Source organism: Centruroides sculpturatus, unplaced genomic scaffold (assembly GCF_000671375.1).
Source record: "Centruroides sculpturatus isolate CEXI.00-Female unplaced genomic scaffold, Cexi_2.0 scaffold282, whole genome shotgun sequence".
NCBI lineage: Eukaryota > Metazoa > Arthropoda > Arachnida > Scorpiones > Buthidae > Centruroides > Centruroides sculpturatus.
The window spans coordinates 78,178-99,262 of record NW_019384528.1 but is presented as its reverse complement, the minus strand read 5'-3'; the positions used below and the strand labels follow the sequence as shown (position 1 = coordinate 99,262).

The 21,085-nt window shown below is 28.7% G+C and overlaps 2 protein-coding genes across 8 annotated transcripts in view; one reads left to right on the top strand and one right to left on the bottom strand.

The window, feature by feature from the left end:
• LOC111622925 (BTB/POZ domain-containing protein 2-like) overlaps positions 1–21,085 on the bottom strand; it is a 29,898-nt gene that overhangs the window by 1,575 nt on the left and 7,238 nt on the right. The window lies entirely within an intron of this gene.
• Positions 3,523–8,237, top strand: LOC111622924 (BTB/POZ domain-containing protein 6-like). Of its 7 annotated transcripts, none has more exons than XM_023365388.1 (3): positions 3,523–3,640; positions 6,832–6,942; positions 7,029–8,237. In XM_023365388.1, exons 2-3 carry the CDS (start codon positions 6,848–6,850, stop codon positions 8,089–8,091), a joined length of 1,158 nt encoding a protein of 385 aa, XP_023221156.1. In that variant the 5' UTR covers positions 3,523–3,640; positions 6,832–6,847; the 3' UTR covers positions 8,092–8,237. The 7 variants fall into 7 exon arrangements, with proteins under 7 accessions (XP_023221156.1, XP_023221153.1, XP_023221152.1 ...); XM_023365385.1 differs by having other exon boundaries at positions 6,665–6,942; XM_023365384.1 differs by lacking the exon at positions 3,523–3,640 and adding an exon at positions 4,626–4,747 and having other exon boundaries at positions 6,665–6,942.

The following is a 21,085-nucleotide window of genomic DNA, read 5'->3' as shown; positions in this document are numbered from 1 at the left end:
ATTCCTTCAATTTATTTGAAATCCGGGGTTTTCAAGGCCAGGATTTATTATCTTGCAACAGAAGACAAGTAGGTAGAAGTTGAAAGAAATGTTTTAATTACTTGTATATTTTCGGAACTACCGAAACTGTTTCTTGACTGTATTTATGGGTTACGGCTACATAATATAAATACTGTTTTCACATTTAACCTATTCAGCCTCTTCCTATTAGGTTGTTACGTTAAAATTCGTGTCTGTCTGTCGTTGCTGGAATCTGAACTATTTTCTGCTTCAAATTTATCATCTTCAATTGCAGTATTATCCTTCGGTTGATAAGTTCTCGACTTATGAACTTCCACGTTTAAAATTCGACAATATTTATAATTTAATTTTCAAAAATGTTCCCCGGAACTTTGAAATAGGAAGTACTGTCCGACTCTAGACAATTTGAAGAGGTAGAACTTTATTTAGATTTTTTAACTGTCACTCTATTTGTACTTTACCTTACTCCATACAGTACAGTACTTCAACATATTTCCCATGTTTTACAGTCCGGGATTTATTTTTAACAGTAACTTTATTCCACGTGGTTTAATCGGAAAAATACGGTGTATNCTCGACTTATGAACTTCCACGTTTAAAATTCGACAATATTTATAATTTAATTTTAAAAAATGTTTCCCGGAACTTTGAAATAGGAAGTACTGTCCAACTCTAGACAATTTGAAGAGGTAGAATTTTATTTAGATTTTTTAACTGTCACTCTATTTGTACTTTACCTTACTCCATACAGTACAGTACTTCAACATGTTTCCCATGCTTTACAGTACGGGATTTATTTTTAACAGTAGCTTTATTCCACGTGGTTTAATCGGAAAAATACGATATATATAAATTGTTTTTCAGAGGAAAAACAATTTAAAATTTTAATATAAACTAAATATTGACATAAATAATGTTTGATATAATATTATTGTAAATAGCATTATATTTCTTCTTTATTGCTGTAATATTTATTGTTTTGTTATTTACTTCTGGCTATGCTTGTTTGCGGAACCAGGAGATGTGTTGTTGAAACATCTTAATAAAATATATTGATTGATTGATTGATTCCTGGATTTGATACCTCCACTAAACTAGCATTTTCATTAGAGAACATGCTATGTATATGCTTATAATAAATGTTATAAAACTTTTTAGTTTTAGTGAAACAGATAAACGCAATCTGTTTTATTTTATTATGAAACAATTTCTGATTTGTCTGATATGGCTAATAACCGTGAAGAAATAATAAAAAATAAAACGGTAGTAATATTGAATTTTAACTTTTTTGAAATCATCCGTTGAAGTAGTGGAAAAAAATCGTATCGTTTGATTTTCTTAAAATTCCAAATGCCATTCTCTTTGAAGCTATTCTGAAATGGGTTAAGGAGTTTTGTCTCAGAAATGATGTAGCAACTGTAAATTTACCTTGGGTTTTGAGAAAAGTATCGAAAAGTATTTTGCCTCATATAAGATTTCTTACATGATGAACTATTTAACAATTTTGAGACTGAACGAGATTAAAGTCAATTCGAAGTGCCTATTTTGACTGCATGCAAATTACCTATAAAATGCTTTTTTAAAACGTTGTTCACAAATATTAAAGTTAAAAGATTCGTTTTCTGCTTCAAAATCAGTGCTTCCGTTTATTTTATTGGTAAAGAAAATGAAACATTTCGTTTGATAGACTTTCATAAAGTAATGAACGACGAATTATATTCTGCTTATAAAATAAAATTTATAAAACCAGTTATATTAAGGAAAAATTCTAATAATTACATCCAAATATTATGCGATGAGCCTTTTATGTCAGATAAATCAGTTTCTTTCTTTCTTCCTGGATATGATTTTGTTTGATATTTAATTGTTACCTGTGATTTATCTTTTATCCGTAAGTGAAGTTGCTGTTGATGGAAAAGTTATGTGAATCTTTACATATATAAAAAAAACTATGAGGTAAGTCCAGAAATAAAGGATAGAAAGGAACAGAAAGTTAATTTAGTGATATTTTATTTTAAAATGAAATTAGAGAATAGATATATTTAAGAAATCAAATGAAATCAAGCTAGTTATTCTGACTATTAAAAAATTGGACGATCTGTCAAGGAGTGCCTCCCGAGAGAAGTTTCTGTGGGAGATTGGCCTCTATTTAGGTCTTACACAAGTGAAGAAAATCCGGAAAACATGCGGCCAGCTCGTTAGTTGAGCGCAAATTTGTGACCAGCTACTAGTGCTCGATGTTTTTATACACTCGACCACTACTTTCTGAACATTTGTACATAAAATACTATATAAAATCATTGTGTTTATTATTGACAGCGAATTAGCTTAGAATCTAGTATAACATTAAAGTTCATGAGATCAAAATTCGGGGTCAGATAGGCCTAGATGGCAGCTTAAGACCTCACTTTTTTATACGAATTGGTGAAATATGGTGGAAAGACTATGCCTGTTATATGTTATAGCTTAGAACCATAACAAGTCTTAATCCGTGACTGAATTGAAATATTTTAATTAAAAATGAATTGGTTAAAATTTTTCGTGATACTAAAATGGTATTTAAAAAACTCAAACTTAGAAATATTATATATATAATGTTACAATATCAAGAACTAAAAGAAAAAAAAAAATGCTTAAAATAATCTAAATTGATTATATTTGGTAAATCAAATCAGTATGTCTAAATGAATGTTAATGCATAGCACTTAAATATACAGTAATATAAACACCATACTTTTTCGTTAGCAATGGAGTCGTGCTGGTCATTCATCTACTGTAACTGCTTTTAGGGAAAAATTTTTAAATTGAACTTCCGGTTTGAATAGGAAGTTCATATATAATTATTCAAGCCTCGTGTACCCTAATCTTTCCATATCTGGTCTTGAATTTCATTTATCTAGCACCGTTCTTGAGATTAAAGAAAGACCGACAAACAGACGGGCGGACGGACGACAATTTATTGGTCTACAATTTTTTAAATTGCAGTCCAATTTAAGGCTCTTGTTCGTTAGTTTATTAGTTTATTTTTACAATAAAATAATGATGAAAAAAACAAAAAATAATCTCTGTCTATAGCGTATATACAGAACATCGATTCAAATATGAAAATAAAACTGGCTGCATAAATTAAATTTACATATGATACATAAATATAAATTATTATAAAAACAAACTCTATATTTGTTTTTACTTTTTACGAAAAGTTTGTATTTTGATGAAACAGTAAATTAATTATCATTTAATGCACAGTCGAGCTACCCTATTTTACCTTATTTTAAAAATGGTAGTATACTGTTTATAAAGTCCTTAAACCGATTAGATAAGACCGATAAAACTGTTCCTGTTATTAATTTGAATCTGTTAGAAAATATTAAGGTTGTTACAAACATTTGTCCTCCTTCAATTTTTTATCATCATCCTCCTTGAAATAAATGAAATATTTTAGTGTTTTTCATTTAAAATATATCAACTTGTGCATATTAATGAGATAATTACAATTATTTCTTTAATGATAATTATTATCTCAAAATACAGAACAAATTATCAAAATAAAAGTATTGATATTTCATTTTAGACAGAGAGTTAAAAGCCTTTCATCGTTTCTCAAATCTACAGATTAGTAAGTTTAAATATACATATTTATTTAAAATATACCTGTAATACTGTATTATGTAATATAAAATCTTAATTTTCGAATTTTAAACAAAATTACTTTATAGAAATTTTATAAAAATAATAATTTTCGAAAAAACTTGTGCTTAATAAACGATATGCCATATTATTTTAATATAATTTTTCTATAGAATAACTGAAATAATTCTTTCAATTATTTTAAATCATTCCTGTATAGTCATATACTTCAAGTACTGTAAGAAGTGTTTTTTATAGTTTAATTAGGCCTGCAAGCTTAAGGATTTCAAAAATACGCAAAGGTTGTTCTATTTGGAAGATTCGCATTTTTCACGTAGTTGAAGGTTTTGCTTGTGTTTTTGTATTTATCATTCATTTTCATAAAAACGTATGAAGAGAGTACTTGTTTAAGTAGAAAGAAAAGAAATAAAATTATCTTATAATTAACTATAAACATTTCACCGACAAAAAAATTCTATTTTATTAGAAATATTGTTTTGTTTATATTTCTCTTAATCTTATAGATAATGAATGTACAGTGAAGTACTTCATGTATATATCTGAAGTGTGAAGAGGACGGTTATGCCGAAAAATAGCATTCTTTCTTTAAAAGCTGAATTTTAAAAAGTCTTAGAAAAGTTGTTGATAGGATAAATTTAAATAATATAGGTATTATCGTCCTCAATGTGAATTGTTAAAAGGGTATAAAACTCTATATAATTTGCTTTGGTTAACTTGCCTCTAGCAATCTACAACTAATTGAAGGATATTTCTGTAATAAAATACCAAAATCAGTCGCATAATAAATTTAAATCGAATTTATCGCTTCCATTATATTGATAGTGTCATTTCCCTTTCATTTTGATTGTAAATAACCCTTATAAAACGTGTTTAAACTAAATTAATTTTAAAATTTGATATCTAACTAAAAGAAATATTTGCATTATATTTCGTCACAATAAATTTTATAAAATAATTTCTTCGTGCATTGTTTACTGATGAATTTGCATTTTTTGCGAAGATTTAACCTTTGGATCGTTTTCTTCATTTTATCTTCCTTTTATCAATTTAAATAATATCAAAGTTAATGATAAATGTATTAAATTCCATAAAATATTATTTAATAATAGATAATAATCGGTGGAATTAAGACCTTCCGGGCCCTTAGTAATAGAAAATTGGATATCCTTTACGTAATTTTACGTCATTGAAAACTAATACTATGTAATTGTAGTCATAGAATTAATTATAAATTATAATGTACGGTATAATTGCAAAAAAGTGCCTTATTTTTTCCAATTATGATATAAAGTTTATATTAATATCGTAAATATTATTCATTAGCGATTAAAATAATTATTTAACCGAGAAGAAGCAAAACGTATATGAGATGCTTTCAATTATCGTATTGTAATCCTATGTAAAAAATCTGGCAAGGCACTCGCACGACTTTAATTACAAACTTAAAGTTGTATGCGATGCCACCTGATTTTATTTTTAAATTACTAATTATTATAAAATGTCAATAGCCTTATTTTTAGAGGTAAGAATAAATATGTAAAGAATTATCAATGCTAATAACAGTCTGATCCCATTCGAGATATGACAAATGATCCTTTTTTTGTATGAAGCATTTTTTTCTTTGATACCTTTTTGATCAATGTGGATTACATCGGTCATAGCATGTTTTAAATCTGAATATTTCCGGGCCAATTCCTGCATCTTATTGGTATTAAAATCATCGGAGTTGCTATATAAAAGTCCATGTGTATGATCAATATCTAAAAATGAGTTTTACACTATGTAGCCTATATTAAAAAATTTATATTTTTAAAAATTATTATGATATTTTGATGACCTTAAAGTAATCTACATGCATGATACCATCCCGTGCTGTTATGTTGGCTCTCCACTTAACGCGATTTTGAAGCGATTCAATCGCCTTTGTCATCACAGTAAAATCGCCTTCGAGTGCTTTGATAATAGAGTACTGGGATAACGTATATTTTCTGTTGCAGCCAATCAGCATGCAGAATATATAATTCCAAGTGAACATGATGTCATATTTTTATCCCTCATCCTTAACACTACATAGAACATAGTGTGAAAAAGGACGATCACGAGTGGAATCTCTCGCAAATTTTTATGATTGTATAGAAAATATTGTGCTAAAATTACAGAATTAATTATTTTTTATGAATAATATTTCATTCTATGATTTCTATAAAATGTGCTTTATGTGTAAAATAAATAAACAAATAAAATAAAAATATATTTTTTATATTTATAGGCCACTAAAAATTTGAAGGCCCAGGACATATACCTGTACTCTGGTGTTCTAGCCTAAAGCCGCTCTACCCAAGGATTATATATATAAATATATATTTATACATTTCGATCCCCTTAATGTCAAAACATCGATAAATGCAAAAACTACTGGGAAATCAAAATTTAACAGAGTAAAAGTATGGTAAATTTGACCATACTTTCCCTATGTTATGTTTTATAACAACCGGGAAAGTAATTATTAAAACAGTATATAAGAATGCAATTGATCTTACTGAGATTTGCTTTCTTCTCTGTTACTTCTTATTTTTTTCTACGTAGGTACGTGTTTATAAAGCAAAGAATTTTGTAAGGGAAAATTTATTTTAATAGTCGTTGCACTGCAGTAATTAGATCCGAGCGAGATGAAATGGCTCCTTTTAAAAGTTAAAAATTACTATTTGATGCTTATATTTTTCTAATATTAAATAGGACAGTATAAGTAGTTTATTATTTTAAGCCGTAGACTGTAAAGAATCGTTATTGTATGCATCAACTAAAATTAGCTATCATTTTTAGTTAAATGATAAGCTAGTGAACGTTAATCACATCATCTTTCTATTGATTTTGTAGAAAGGTGAATGCCTTTAAATTTTTTCTTGAAAATTTAAAGGAATATTTCTTGTTAAATTTTTATATGTTAGGAAAAAAGTATTGATTATTATTATTTTTTATTTATTTATTTTAGTTTTCGTATTTGGAAATGGTCTGTTGGCAAAATACACGTCTGTTTCTGACTTCAAAGCTAGAATATTTAATGAAATCAAAATGCTTGTCAGATGTGTTATTCATCGTTGGAAAACAACCAAATCGAATGAAATTTCATTCCCACAAATTCATGTTTTCTATTTATAGTGATGTGTTTGAATCCATGTTTGATGATCCTTCCAACAATACAAAGAATGCAAAACAGATGATAATTCGTATAAACGATATAGAAGGGCATATTTTCGAAAAAATGTTTAAGTAATTATTTTAATTAATTATTAAATAATAATTTTCTCATATTTTAACTAAAATATTTTGATTTATTACTATTTATCTTTTCTCAGATTCATATATACAGAAGAAGTTGATCACAATGATTTGTCAGATACGGTTGAACTCTACTTCTTATCTAAAAAGTACAATATTTTGCCATTAATGACTGAATGTAAGGCAATCATAGAAGCAGAAGTTACTTCAGAAAATGTGTGCATTGTTTATCGTTTTGCACTTTCTATTAATGATGAATCTTTAATTGCTAAATGTGAAAACATAATAAAAACTGAAACAATGATGGTTTTAAAATCAGAATCATTCATGAAATCTTCATTAGAAATTGTAGAAAGAATAGCATCATTCGATTTTCTTTTTATTCCTAAAGAAGTGGTTCTTTATGATTCCATTTTATGCTGGGCCACTGAAGAAGCTAGAAGACAGGGAATTACACCAACACCGAATGACTTGAGAAATATAATGTATCCAATTACTACTCATATTAGATTTCTTAGTATGACTCAAGAAGAATTATTTAACAGACCAGTAAGAAGTGGAATATTCAAAAAGGAAGAGATCGTGGGCATTGCAATGCACAAATCTCAACCTGATCTATACCCTTCATTGCCAGAATGGTGCAGTTGGAAAAGAGGAAATAGAATTGAAAATATCGATATTAAAAAATCTGAATCACAGTTAATGAAAATTTGTATTCCATGTAAAAAATCGATTATAAAAAAGAATTTATACGTAGATTGTATTGTTTCGCCTTTATGGACAGATTTTGCGTTGCAGGGCATTACTCTATGCTTTAAGAAGTCCACCGAAATACCAACTCTGCAGATTTTCGAACAAAATAAGGCGTCCCGATTCATTCGGTTTAAAGAAGAAGATGAAACTAAATCAGAGAAGGATGGCAAATACAAAATTAAATTATTATCACCAATTATAATGATTAAAAACCATAATTATTATATTAAAATGAACACTGTAAATCCTGTGACTATGTGTAATCACTCTGTTTCTGTAGATAGAGAACTGATTGATGAAGTATTTTTCAGTATAATGTATAAAATCCATGATAATTGTCATATAAGTGAAATCTTGTGTACTGTAGTGAAAGAAACAATTCTTTGAATCAAAGAAACTTTTAAGCAAGTAAAATTAGATAAAACGATAAAAAACAGATTTGAAGTTTCACAGTTTGTTATGATTGTTGATTGAATTATTGAATGCAATCTCAAAAACTTAAAAGATAACAAAAAACTAGTGTTGTAAAAAAACAAAAATTTAATAATCTTTCCATTAAAAGTCCCACATAAAACTTGATACTATGTCATATTACTAATACAGTATTTATTTTTAAAGAATATTCGATTTACGATTAATCAAACCAATTAAAATGTAAAGACGATAGTAATTTGTTTTAATTGTTGGAAACCCCTAAATATTGATAGCGGGTTTGCGCCTGATGAAAGGGTATGGACCACGTGGAGTTTACCGGGTTTTTTCCCGCATCTAACACCTAGATAAGACCAATTTACCATAGAAAGTCCTTTTATTGATATAATGATATTCTACCAATTATACCAATAGTTTTACAGTCTGATAAGGTTCGTTGCACAGATCCCAATTGTAATGTAACCTTTAAATATGTACTCTCAGGCGTCTTGTAGACTAGTCGAATAACACAGGTCAACAAAAAAAAAATTTTTTTTTGGTGCCTAGGATTTTAGAACTGATTTTAGCTATATTTGGGTCGCTGAATCCAAATATGAAATCAGTTTTTCTCTATCAGCTCTACTTTTTTAGTATCAGGTCTGTAAAACTTGTACAGAACATTTACGACAGTGGACTGATGGGAAAAGAAAAAGTCTGAAATTTGGCGTACCAATGGTTTGGAGAGAACCCAAAAATCACTTTAATGACTATTATTTCTGTCTAGTAAATATTAATGGAATCAATCGTAACAACTGTAGCAAGTGGACTTATCCTCATTTAGTCTCTGCAAGACGCACGGTCCCTCACTCACAGGAAGTACCAGTTCCATCATTTCACCAGCTACCAGAGCTCTGTGAGGACGAGTATCCCTCTGATCCTAATGAAGGTGACTGTGATTACAAGAGAATGTCATCAATTCCTCAATGTTTCAACCAGGATGAGTTAAATGACCTCACCAGAGATCTTAACCTGCCAAAAGAAGCTTCTGAATTATTGGCTTCTGGGTTGAAGGAGAAAAATTTACTGGAGCAAGGAACCAAAATTACCTTTTACCGTACAAGAGAAAAGGATCTGCTACCCTTCTTCTCTCAAGAAGATAATTTTGTGTTTTGTCACGAAATTAGAGGACTCTTGGAAAAAATGGGCCTTCTTGAATATTTTTCAGATGATTGGCGCCTATTTATTGACAGCTCAAAACGAAGTTTGAAATGTGTCCTTCNCAATTCCACCAACCTTATTTTTGATTAAAGCCAATCTGCTGAATTATTGGGCTATAATAAAGCTGAGTTAATAATTAACTTAGCCTTATTATAGCTGATAATTCAGCAGTTCATCTGGTTTTAAACAATATAACAATATATGGTTTTTTTTGTTTAATGTATTTCAGACTATCAATTTTTAAGATCAAAATACTTTTAAGACTTTCTTGGAACTTCTTTACACAATTTATTGATTTTTTTGAGTTTCAAGTATTAAAAGAGTAATAAATAAAGTAGTAATTAGATCACAATATGCCATGATTTATAGATAGAAATTTAATTATTTGGATGTTAATAAATGTGTATACTTCAATGTTAATAGCATTAACATTGAAGTATACAGTGACAAAATGATTATCATCAGCATTGTTTACATATATATCCTAGGAATACAACGAGATGAAGGAATTGTATTCAAATTAATATATGTATTAAAGAAAACAATTTAGTAAATTTATATTGGATATAAATATTCCTTAATTGTATCTTTAACAAAATTTATTTTTACTTTCCCTACTGTTATATATAACAGAGGGAAAGTGGCAGTCGGTCAAAAAATGACCCCTCAGAATTACATTTTTGGGCTCAGAGAACCTTCAAACGTGGAGAAATGCAAAAAAAACTTGGGGGTTTTCTGTATGTATGGATATTATTGGATATGTATGGATATTTGTGTGTCAATGCTTTATTCAACAAATTTTTCAAGACCTACATGTCTCATTCATGTCAATGACGCACAAATTAATATTCTATAAATAATTAATAGAAAGATCAACTTAATTAAGCAACAGTCTGGACAGTAAATTACATGAAGGCCATTTTTTAAGTCTACTCAATAGGAGAATATTGAAAAGTTTATTTTCAGCCATAGTTTTTATAAAATGTTTGACAAAAATCAAGAGATTGCCTCTCATTAATTTCCATTATTTTGATTTACCTTATTATTATTTTTGGTAGTAATTTCAATAATATAGATAATGTATGAATATTATTACTTTAATTTTTATATGAATATAAATTGATTTTTGCTAGAATAAACGTTATAAATTGGGAATTTATTTTTGTATTAAAAGTATACAATTAAGTTATATTGTAAGAATTACAACTTAAATGTAAAACTTCTGAGGAATTCTTGAATTAAACAATTTTTTTTTCTTTTTGTTAAATTTACAATTAACTACAATTGAACTTAATACAGCTTTCAATTTCTTAGCTTAAAAGGCTAAAATCTGTGAAACGGTCCTTTCTTATTTCATATTTTATTTTAAAATGAAATATATTTATATTAAATAATTCTTTATTATATTTCGAGTAGGAATAAAAGTAATCAATAAGTGGCTTTGTTACTTACAAGCTATCATTTACATTTTGTACTTTGAAAAATAATTTGTAACAAAGTAATTAGTAGAATAATGAATGGTAAATTTCGATTGTTTCAAATAATTGTACCAATATACACTGAAAAATGTTTTATTGATTAAAATTTAAATTTAAAAATTTATTTTCTGTATTTACTTTTTTCAAGTGACGTTTCTTTAATTCCCTGAATTTTGAAAAAATCCACCAACATTTCTCAGAATCTTCAAAATTTCTTAGTTCATAATTTGAAGATCCCCGTCTTTCTCCATTATTATTCGAATAATATCAGTGAAGTTTTAAATGCTCAGGCGAATGTGGACGTTTTAAATGGATGTTTTCAGCCTTTCCCACACATATAGATAACAGTCTCGCATGAAATCTATGATGAAAATAATTGACATCGACAGAAATACTACATACCCCACAACATATTTGTATGACTGAGCTATGGATCGAAATGTTTCATTAAGGTAAATATTCTAAGGAAAACTATTGTAAGAAAGGCGTGATATCGGAGCATATCTAATGGAAACAATCCAGATACAATTATCAATTCATCGATCTTTACACACGCTCTTTCCCGCAATCACACTTCAAGCTACATTTTATTATTGCTTGTGGCTTAGATTAATCTACATTTAAGTATTGATTTAGTAACCTGCCAAAAAACAGGAATCACGTGGCAAAAAAGATAACGAATTCTTAATTTAACGCGTAGTATTTGTGTTTATAATCATTATCTCATCATATAAATGTTAAATGTTTTGAATTTTACAAGGTATTTTTGCGTTAAAATGTTAATTTTTGCGAATTAAATATTTAATATGCCCACCAGTGACCGAGTGTGTAAGACCATTAAACGCGGGTTCGTGCCTCATCAACGGCTGGCCACATGTTTTACAGATTTTATTCACGTATTAGCATCCAAGTATGGGCCAATTTCCTATATTTCCGGGTTTTATTCACTTGTCTAACACCTAGATATGGGCCAGTTTCCTATAATAAGTCATCCCACTACTATTATAGTGCACATTACACAGACTACAACTACAGGAAATTTTGAATAAAGCATTGTTGCCACGATGATAAATAGGAAAAATAAACTTCGGCACAGAAAGAGACTTCGAGCTGAACTTTGTCCTTAAAATCATTGCACGTACTGTACAGTACATTAATTTGGCTGAATGTTAGAACACCTTAAGCAAAATCAGTGAAAGAAGTTTGGGGCAATGAGTTTATGAATTAGTAAGGGGAGATGAAATCGGGAGGGACAGGACGTCCAGGTTTCTTGGTAGTTAAGCACGTCCTCGTAAATATCGCGTTTATAGAAAAGTTATTAGAGTTGGTTTGGTTTATTTGGCGATCTGCCGAGGAGGATGCATCCCTGAAAGACTTATGTAAAGCTGGTCCCAATTTAAGTGTTACTAACGCGAAGAAAACTCAGAAAACTTTACGTGGCCAGTCCTTTGGCCATTCGCGAATCCACGAGCGACTAACGGTGTTCGGTGGTTTCATCCACTCGGTTAATGGAGCATACTTATTGGGCTGCAATTTGAAAAAACTGTAGACCTATAAATTCCCATTGTCGTCCGTCCGTCTCTGTCATTCGTTAATCTCGACAACGGAGTTAGATGAAAGTAGAGACCAGACGTGGAAATCGTAAGAGGGAAGAGGTCCAGATTAACTGTTAATTTATAAGAACTTCCGATTTATACCGCAAGTCATATTATTTCAGTTCAAAAGTTTTCTCCTGAACGAAGATAGATACATAACTGGCACGACTCTATTGCTAACAGGAAAAGTATGATGTACAGGGGCAAAACACTACTACACCACACAGGCAAGTGCTATGTGCTTCCTATAGTAGTAATGACGTAATGTCGCATCTATTTCGCGCTATATCATTGTTACAGTAATTCAGTGTGCATAATGTATATATTTTAAAATTAGATCCTTTTCGTAAGAATTATATTTAGTTTATTATTTTGTTAAAATTTTTCCCAATAGATGGCGCTACGTGTAAAGATAGCAATCAAATGTAGACAGAAATTACTTGATATATACTAATCAAAATGTTTGTTTGTTCGTTATGTATGCTTATGCCATTCGACCAATTGCTACGAAACTCGGAAGTTACGTTCAAATACTTCTAACTTAAGTAATGTCCTACATCCCATCCCAAATTATCGACTGGATTTCTATTTATAGATGAAGTTAATTTATTGAATATACTTTATTTATATATAAAAATCATATAAAATTGTTGAAAAAATACAAAATTATCAACAAATTTAAATTTATTACCAACTTTGTGACTAGAATTTCTGATGGTTTTATTTGTAAAAAGAAAGAATAAATTTAACCATGCTCAAAAATTATACAAATATAATATAAATGCGATGATTAATAAATTAATTTTTTAGTCTCGTGACTACTAGAATTTACTATAATTAGTTTTATTATACATTAATACAGCTCAGTTTCCTCATATTTATAATATGTAACGTTCACGAGACTTTTATTTAATTAAAAGAATTGATCTGTTTATCCCTCAGTTTTCCTGAAGATAAATGTTAATAATGTTTGAAAAGTTTGTATATTTAATTATAATTAGTAATAAAATCTAAAAGTTCAACAAACCAGTGATTTTAATTAAGTTTATTAAAAGATAAATTCATATTATAATTTTATGTCCTTATAAAGTGTTAAGATAGAATTAACTTAAACAATAACAGCGATAATTTAGATTTTTAAATATTTATATTGTAAATTATCTGTTAAAAGAAGGAATAAATGTGTCTTGTAGCTACAAATGTAAGAAATATTTCTATAACATAAGTTTTCTTTTTAGAAAACGAGCTTAGAATGACAAGATTTCTGTATTTATATAAGATTATGTCAGTTTTAAATGCGAAAATGTTTGGAAAGAATAAAATAAAATTTTAAAGTGTATACAAAATGCTTTCTTTTCTAAGAAATGTTTATTTAGATGAAAAAACTGAACATTGTAAATTGATAAATGTGTTGTAGGTAATGTTGGTTCGGTTTGATGGGATACGATAATTCAACATGTGGCAAGATCTGTCATTGGGGTGCTTTCCAAGAGACCTTTCTATCTGAAATTGGTCCCTATTTAGGTGAAGAAGGACTTTCTATGAGAAACTGGTCCCTATTTAGGTTCTAGATACGTAAAGAAAGCCCGGAAAAATTCCACGTGACCATCCCATTGATCAGATGCGAATCCTCAACCGGTGTTCAGTGAATTTTATCCACTCTGGCCATGTTCCATAAGTGAACTTTTTACTTCAGTTTTACAATTTATCTTACAATTTGTATAATATTTTATAAGGTTATAATTCTCATTTGTGAGATTCTCTCACCCTAATTATAGACCCTGAGTTTTAAGCAATAAACTTGTAGAAATATTAATTTGTCTGTACTCATAATTCTAATTAACATTAAATTAATCAGGATAAAGATGAACATAACAGCATATAATTATTGATAATTTAATATTTTATTATAATTTTGACGTTTTCGATCAGAATTTCGATCATTGTTCTACAAAGAAATTCGAAAACTTTCATCAAATGTAACATTGTTATTTACTGATTCGTACATTAAAAATACTAATTAAAAGTTATTTTTATAATATATTAGAATAATAAATATTTACGCGCGCAATGGTGCAATTGACGCGATGTGACATTAATTTACGTGTTTAAAGACATAATTTGTAATTATCAGGATAGAAATTAAGTCTCATGTACACTTTTAAAACAAAATATACACAACTAACTAAGCAAACAAATGAAGTTAAACTCATAAACTAAATGGCAAATCGCTTAAACAAACAAACAACTTGCATCAAGCTACATAACACACTAAAATAATTTTTAAAAATTAAAAGTATTTTTTATTGAATTATTTATGGCATAAAACTTAAAAATACGAATATTTTTAAAGCTATTAATTAAGTTTGTAAATGCATTTTCTTTAAATAAAATAATAAACTTTCATTAACTACTGTCATAAAAAAATGCAGTCGTGTTGGCGTGTTTACACTCGTTAGAAACAAGCATGTTTTTTGCGTTTATTTCTTCGTCTCATTTATTAAATTTCTGTTGAAAAAACTTAATAAAAATTGAATTTTTTAAACTAAAATTTAATGAATGAAGACTGTTGGTCAGGTGTGAACCCGCGACCCAACTACCAGTGTTCAGTGGCTTTTATTGAGGTTTTTCATTAAAAACCGAATAAAAATCAGTGAAAGAACTCAATTTTTATTGATTTATTAACTAAAACTGTCTTAAGGTTTCTCTCTATATTTTATCAAAGTTCGAAAATAAATATCGGTTACGTAAATTACATTTAACTGTAAATTAAACGGTTGTTAATCTATAATATTCTAGCATCATGTAATAACGTAAATATATTGTCATGGGTGTTATCCTTAAAGAAACCTTATTAATATATATTTTTAAGAAGAGAAATACAACGTGAAAGGTTTCATTCATTCATACTTAATTCAGTTAGTACGGCACCATTGTTAACGTATTTTTGGCACCTATTCACTAAATTAAATGTAATAAATACACATATTTAAAACGTGAAAATTGTGATAATTTCATAAATTTCAAATATAAAACTTTATTTTTAGAGTAAAATAAACTTTTCCTTGGCATCTCATTATGAAGTTGTTAATGAGAGAAGCTACGGAGGAAGGCTCCAGAATTTAATTACGTTCCTTCCTATTTTAATATCTAGAGATTAATTAATGATTAAGTATCATATTATGTTTACAGCTGAATTAGTTTATACTTCGTAAATCAAGTAAAAACCCATTAAAAACTTGCCCTATTTTTAGGTTTGATAGTCGTAAACCCGCAATAAATTCGTTCTATTATTATTTTCTTCTTTCTCCTCACTTGAATGGTTCGAAAAATAGCTATAAAGTCATGATATATTTATATCTAGGAACTATATATTTTTTAATATTTGTTATTTGATCGAAAACTTACAAGATTGGCAATTATTGTATCACTCCGGGTATTCTCTCCGCAGGAAATGCACAGGACAACATAACGTCCATTAAGAAGCCACTGGATGCTGTTCACTTATAAAAAACTCACTCGTGCCAACTGAAAGTTTCTTCAAGAGATGAAATACTTTTAACAATAAATTTACTATTGCTAACAATCGTTTAAACCTCTTCCTATCTTCATCCATTCGATTTCCCAAGGAAAACAGCCAAAGAGAAAAGCTGCCTTCTCCTCTACTGATTACAATTTTCATCTTTCCTCTGTCCTTCTATGATGAAATTAAAATTGAAATTTTATATATTTTTAATTCCACTAAATTATTAAATTTTATGGTTTCAAGCAGATTTTTCTCCCTACTCACATTGTAATTAACGTATTCTATATTATACTAATTAAAATTTCGTAATTTCACAGCCATAAAAGTTCTAAGTTACGTTCATTTTACACTGTAAATTTACACTTAATTATAATTAATATATTTATTTATAATTTTACTTTTAAGATTTTTGTACTTTTTCCCCCCTTCAATTAAATTAATTAACTGTTTTTATGCTGATTTTTTTCTAAATTAAATTACCTGGCTCTGTAAACTTTATGCTTATTAATAAATGAAAGTTTATTTAAGCATGCTAATTAAATTCTTTAATTTATTTTATAAACAAACGAAGATTTAGTCGATAACTGAGATTTACTTTCATTACATCCTTAATTACAAGAATTTTTTTGAATTTTTGATTTTTTCTGCTCTGTGGACACCAAGAGGGCCTTTTTCTAGGCCTGTCATGGGTTAGGCCAGGCCCACGATAGGGCAATCGGATCAGGTCACCCCCGAAAAATTCTTTGGGATTTTCTGATTGCCCGGATTAGATCCTGGATACCCCAGAGCTGTTTAACAGAGTGAACATTTTTTCCAAGTTTAAATAAAAAATTTGCATGATACTCGATGAATATACAGTAGACCTCCTATAACACTATTGATAATTCCGCTTTATATGAATTCCATGTTGTACGAGTCACTTAGATTTTACAAATACGTGAGCCGTTCACAGCCCGGCACACGTATTTGTAAAATCTAAGTGACTCGTACAACATGGAATTCATATAAAGCGGAATTATCAATAGTGTTATAGGAGGTCTACTGTATATTCATCGAGTATCATGCAAATTTTTTATTTAAACTTGGAAAAAATGTTCACTCTGTTAAACAGCTCTGGGGTATCCAGGATCTAATCCGGGCAATCAGAAAATCCCAAAGAATTTTTCGGGGGTGACCTGATCCGATTGCCCTATCGTGGGCCTGGCCTAACCCATGACAGGCCTAGAAAAAGGCCCTCTTGGTGTCCACAGAGCAGAAAAAATCAAAAATTCAAAAAAATTCTTGTAATTAAGGATGTAATGAAAGTAAATCTCAGTTATCGACTAAATCTTCGTTTGTTTATAAAATAAATTAAAGAATTTAATTAGCATGCTTAAATAAACTTTCATTTATTAATAAGCATAAAGTTTACAGAGCCAGGTAATTTAATTTAGAAAAAAATCAGCATAAAAACAGTTAATTAATTTAATTGATGAGAATTTATAAAGAAATAATTGTAATGCTTGCTGTGTGTTTATGTTAATTTGTGATTTATTATTGAAAAAAAATGGAAAATATAAGCAGTTTATTAAGCTATTTACAAAGATGATGATGATAAAAATCCATAAATAATTAGTATAATATAGAATACGTTAATTACAATGTGAGTAGGGAGAAAAATCTGCTTGAAACCATAAAATTTAATAATTTAGTAGAATTAAAAATATATAAAATTTCAATTTTAATTTCATCATAGAAGGACAGAGGAAAGATGAAAATTGTAATCAGTAGAGGAGAAGGCAGCTTTTCTCTTTGGCTGTTTTCCTTGGGAAATCGAATGGATGAAGATAGGAAGAGGTTTAAACGATTGTTAGCAATAGTAAATTTATTGTTAAAAGTATTTCATCTCTTGAAGAAACTTTCAGTTGGCACGAGTGAGTTTTTTATAAGTGAACAGCATCCAGTGGCTTCTTAATGGACGTTATGTTGTCCTGTGCATTTCCTGCGGAGAGAATACCCGGAGTGATACAATAATTGCCAATCTTGTAAGTTTTCGATCAAATAACAAATATTAAAAAATATATAGTTCCTAGATATAAATATATCATGACTTTATAGCTATTTTTCGAACCATTCAAGTGAGGAGAAAGAAGAAAATAATAATAGAACGAATTTATTGCGGGTTTACGACTATCAAACCTAAAAATAGGGCAAGTTTTTAATGGGTTTTTACTTGATTTACGAAGTATAAACTAATTCAGCTGTAAACATAATATGATACTTAATCATTAATTAATCTCTAGATATTAAAATAGGAAGGAACGTAATTAAATTCTGGAGCCTTCCTCCGTAGCTTCTCTCATTAACAACTTCATAATGAGATGCCAAGGAAAAGTTTATTTTACTCTAAAAATAAAGTTTTATATTTGAAATTTATGAAATTATCACAATTTTCACGTTTTAAATATGTGTATTTATTACATTTAATTTAGTGAATAGGTGCCAAAAATACGTTAACAATGGTGCCGTACTAACTGAATTAAGTATGAATGAATGAAACCTTTCACGTTGTATTTCTCTTCTTAAAAATATATATTAATAAGGTTTCTTTAAGGATAACACCCATGACAATATATTTACGTTATTACATGATGCTAGAATATTATAGATTAACAACCGTTTAATTTACAGTTAAATGTAATTTACGTAACCGATATTTATTTTCGAACTTTGATAAAATATAGAGAGAAACCTTAAGACAGTTTTAGTTAATAAATCAATAAAAATTGAGTTCTTTCACTGATTTTTATTCGGTTTTTAATGAAAAACCTCAATAAAAGCCACTGAACACTGGTAGTTGGGTCGCGGGTTCACACCTGACCAACAGTCTTCATTCATTAAATTTTAGTTTAAAAAATTCAATTTTTATTAAGTTTTTTCAACAGAAATTTAATAAATGAGACGAAGAAATAAACGCAAAAAACATGCTTGTTTCTAACGAGTGTAAACACGCCAACACGACTGCATTTTTTTATGACAGTAGTTAATGAAAGTTTATTATTTTATTTAAAGAAAATGCATTTACAAACTTAATTAATAGCTTTAAAAATATTCGTATTTTTAAGTTTTATGCCATAAATAATTCAATAAAAAATACTTTTAATTTTTAAAAATTATTTTAGTGTGTTATGTAGCTTGATGCAAGTTGTTTGTTTGTTTAAGCGATTTGCCATTTAGTTTATGAGTTTAACTTCATTTGTTTGCTTAGTTAGTTGTGTATATTTTGTTTTAAAAGTGTACATGAGACTTAATTTCTATCCTGATAATTACAAATTATGTCTTTAAACACGTAAATTAATGTCACATCGCGTCAATTGCACCATTGCGCGCGTAAATATTTATTATTCTAATATATTATAAAAATAACTTTTAATTAGTATTTTTAATGTACGAATCAGTAAATAACAATGTTACATTTGATGAAAGTTTTCGAATTTCTTTGTAGAACAATGATCGAAATTCTGATCGAAAACGTCAAAATTATAATAAAATATTAAATTATCAATAATTATATGCTGTTATGTTCATCTTTATCCTGATTAATTTAATGTTAATTAGAATTATGAGTACAGACAAATTAATATTTCTACAAGTTTATTGCTTAAAACTCAGGGTCTATAATTAGGGTGAGAGAATCTCACAAATGAGAATTATAACCTTATAAAATATTATACAAATTGTAAGATAAATTGTAGAACTGAAGTAAAAAGTTCACTTATGGAACATGGCCAGAGTGGATAAAATTCACTGAACACCGGTTGAGGATTCGCATCTGATCAATGGGATGGTCACGTGGAATTTTTCCGGGCTTTCTTTACGTATCTAGAACCTAAATAGGGACCAGTTTCTCATAGAAAGTCCTTCTTCACCTAAATAGGGACCAATTTCAGATAGAAAGGTCTCTTGGAAAGCACCCCAATGACAGATCTTGCCACATGTTGAATTATCGTATCCCATCAAACCGAACCAACATTACCTACAACACATTTATCAATTTACAATGTTCAGTTTTTTCATCTAAATAAACATTTCTTAGAAAAGAAAGCATTTTGTATACACTTTAAAATTTTATTTTATTCTTTCCAAACATTTTCGCATTTAAAACTGACATAATCTTATATAAATACAGAAATCTTGTCATTCTAAGCTCGTTTTCTAAAAAGAAAACTTATGTTATAGAAATATTTCTTACATTTGTAGCTACAAGACACATTTATTCCTTCTTTTAACAGATAATTTACAATATAAATATTTAAAAATCTAAATTATCGCTGTTATTGTTTAAGTTAATTCTATCTTAACACTTTATAAGGACATAAAATTATAATATGAATTTATCTTTTAATAAANCTGGTAAACGAGACGCTTAACAGTTTCAAATCCCTTGGGTGTAATATGAGTATTAAGGTGCACTATTTACACAGTCACTTAGACCATTTTCCTGAAAATTTAGGAGACACCCGTGAAGAACAAGGTGAAAGATTTCACCAGGATATTAAAACTATGGAGGACCGCTACCAAGGAAGATGGGATATGCATATGATGGCAGAGTTTAAAAAGGGATTGCTCCAAAATACATTCACGAAAGTCACGGAAAAGAAGCTTCCTCAATGTGTAACTGTTTAGTTTTATTGATGACTTTTTCCTCTATCTTTGTATAGAATAATATTTGCATAATATAATAATAAAAATTCCGTGTTTAGTTTTTTCACTTGATCCATGGATTTAACTTAAGATATTGAAACATATATTTTGCTAAAGTGCTATATCTTAAAAATTAGAGCTCCTAGGCAAAAACTAATGCCATATTTGAATTCAGGACATCAAATTCATATGAAATCAGCTCAAAATACCTGGGCACCAAAACCACTGTTGACCTGTGTAATTAAATACAGTCTTATTGTTATTAGTTTGAGTGTAATATTTTTAATCTTTGGTTATAATAAGGACTGAAGATGACTCATTAACCAATAGGATACCAAATTAAAAGTCTAATTGCTTTTTAACCCGGGAAATACCGAATCTGTCTGCTAATATGAAATAAACGCAATTTATGAGTTTACAAATAAATGCTTAATGGAAGGTAAATATAGATAAATTGTAGCAAATTATTT

What these genes read in the sequence shown, in the direction of transcription:
- LOC111622924 (XM_023365383.1), top strand. Translation starts at nt 6,342, where the DNA reads ATGAAATGGCTCCTTTTAAAA. An exon ending in TGAAATGGCTCCTTTTAAAA is followed by an intron (nt 6,363 to 6,664) that starts GTTAAAAATTAC and finishes TATTTATTTTAG; the next exon opens with TTTTCGTATTTGGAAATGGT. An exon ending in ATTTTCGAAAAAATGTTTAA is followed by an intron (nt 6,943 to 7,028) that starts GTAATTATTTTA and finishes ATCTTTTCTCAG; the next exon opens with ATTCATATATACAGAAGAAG.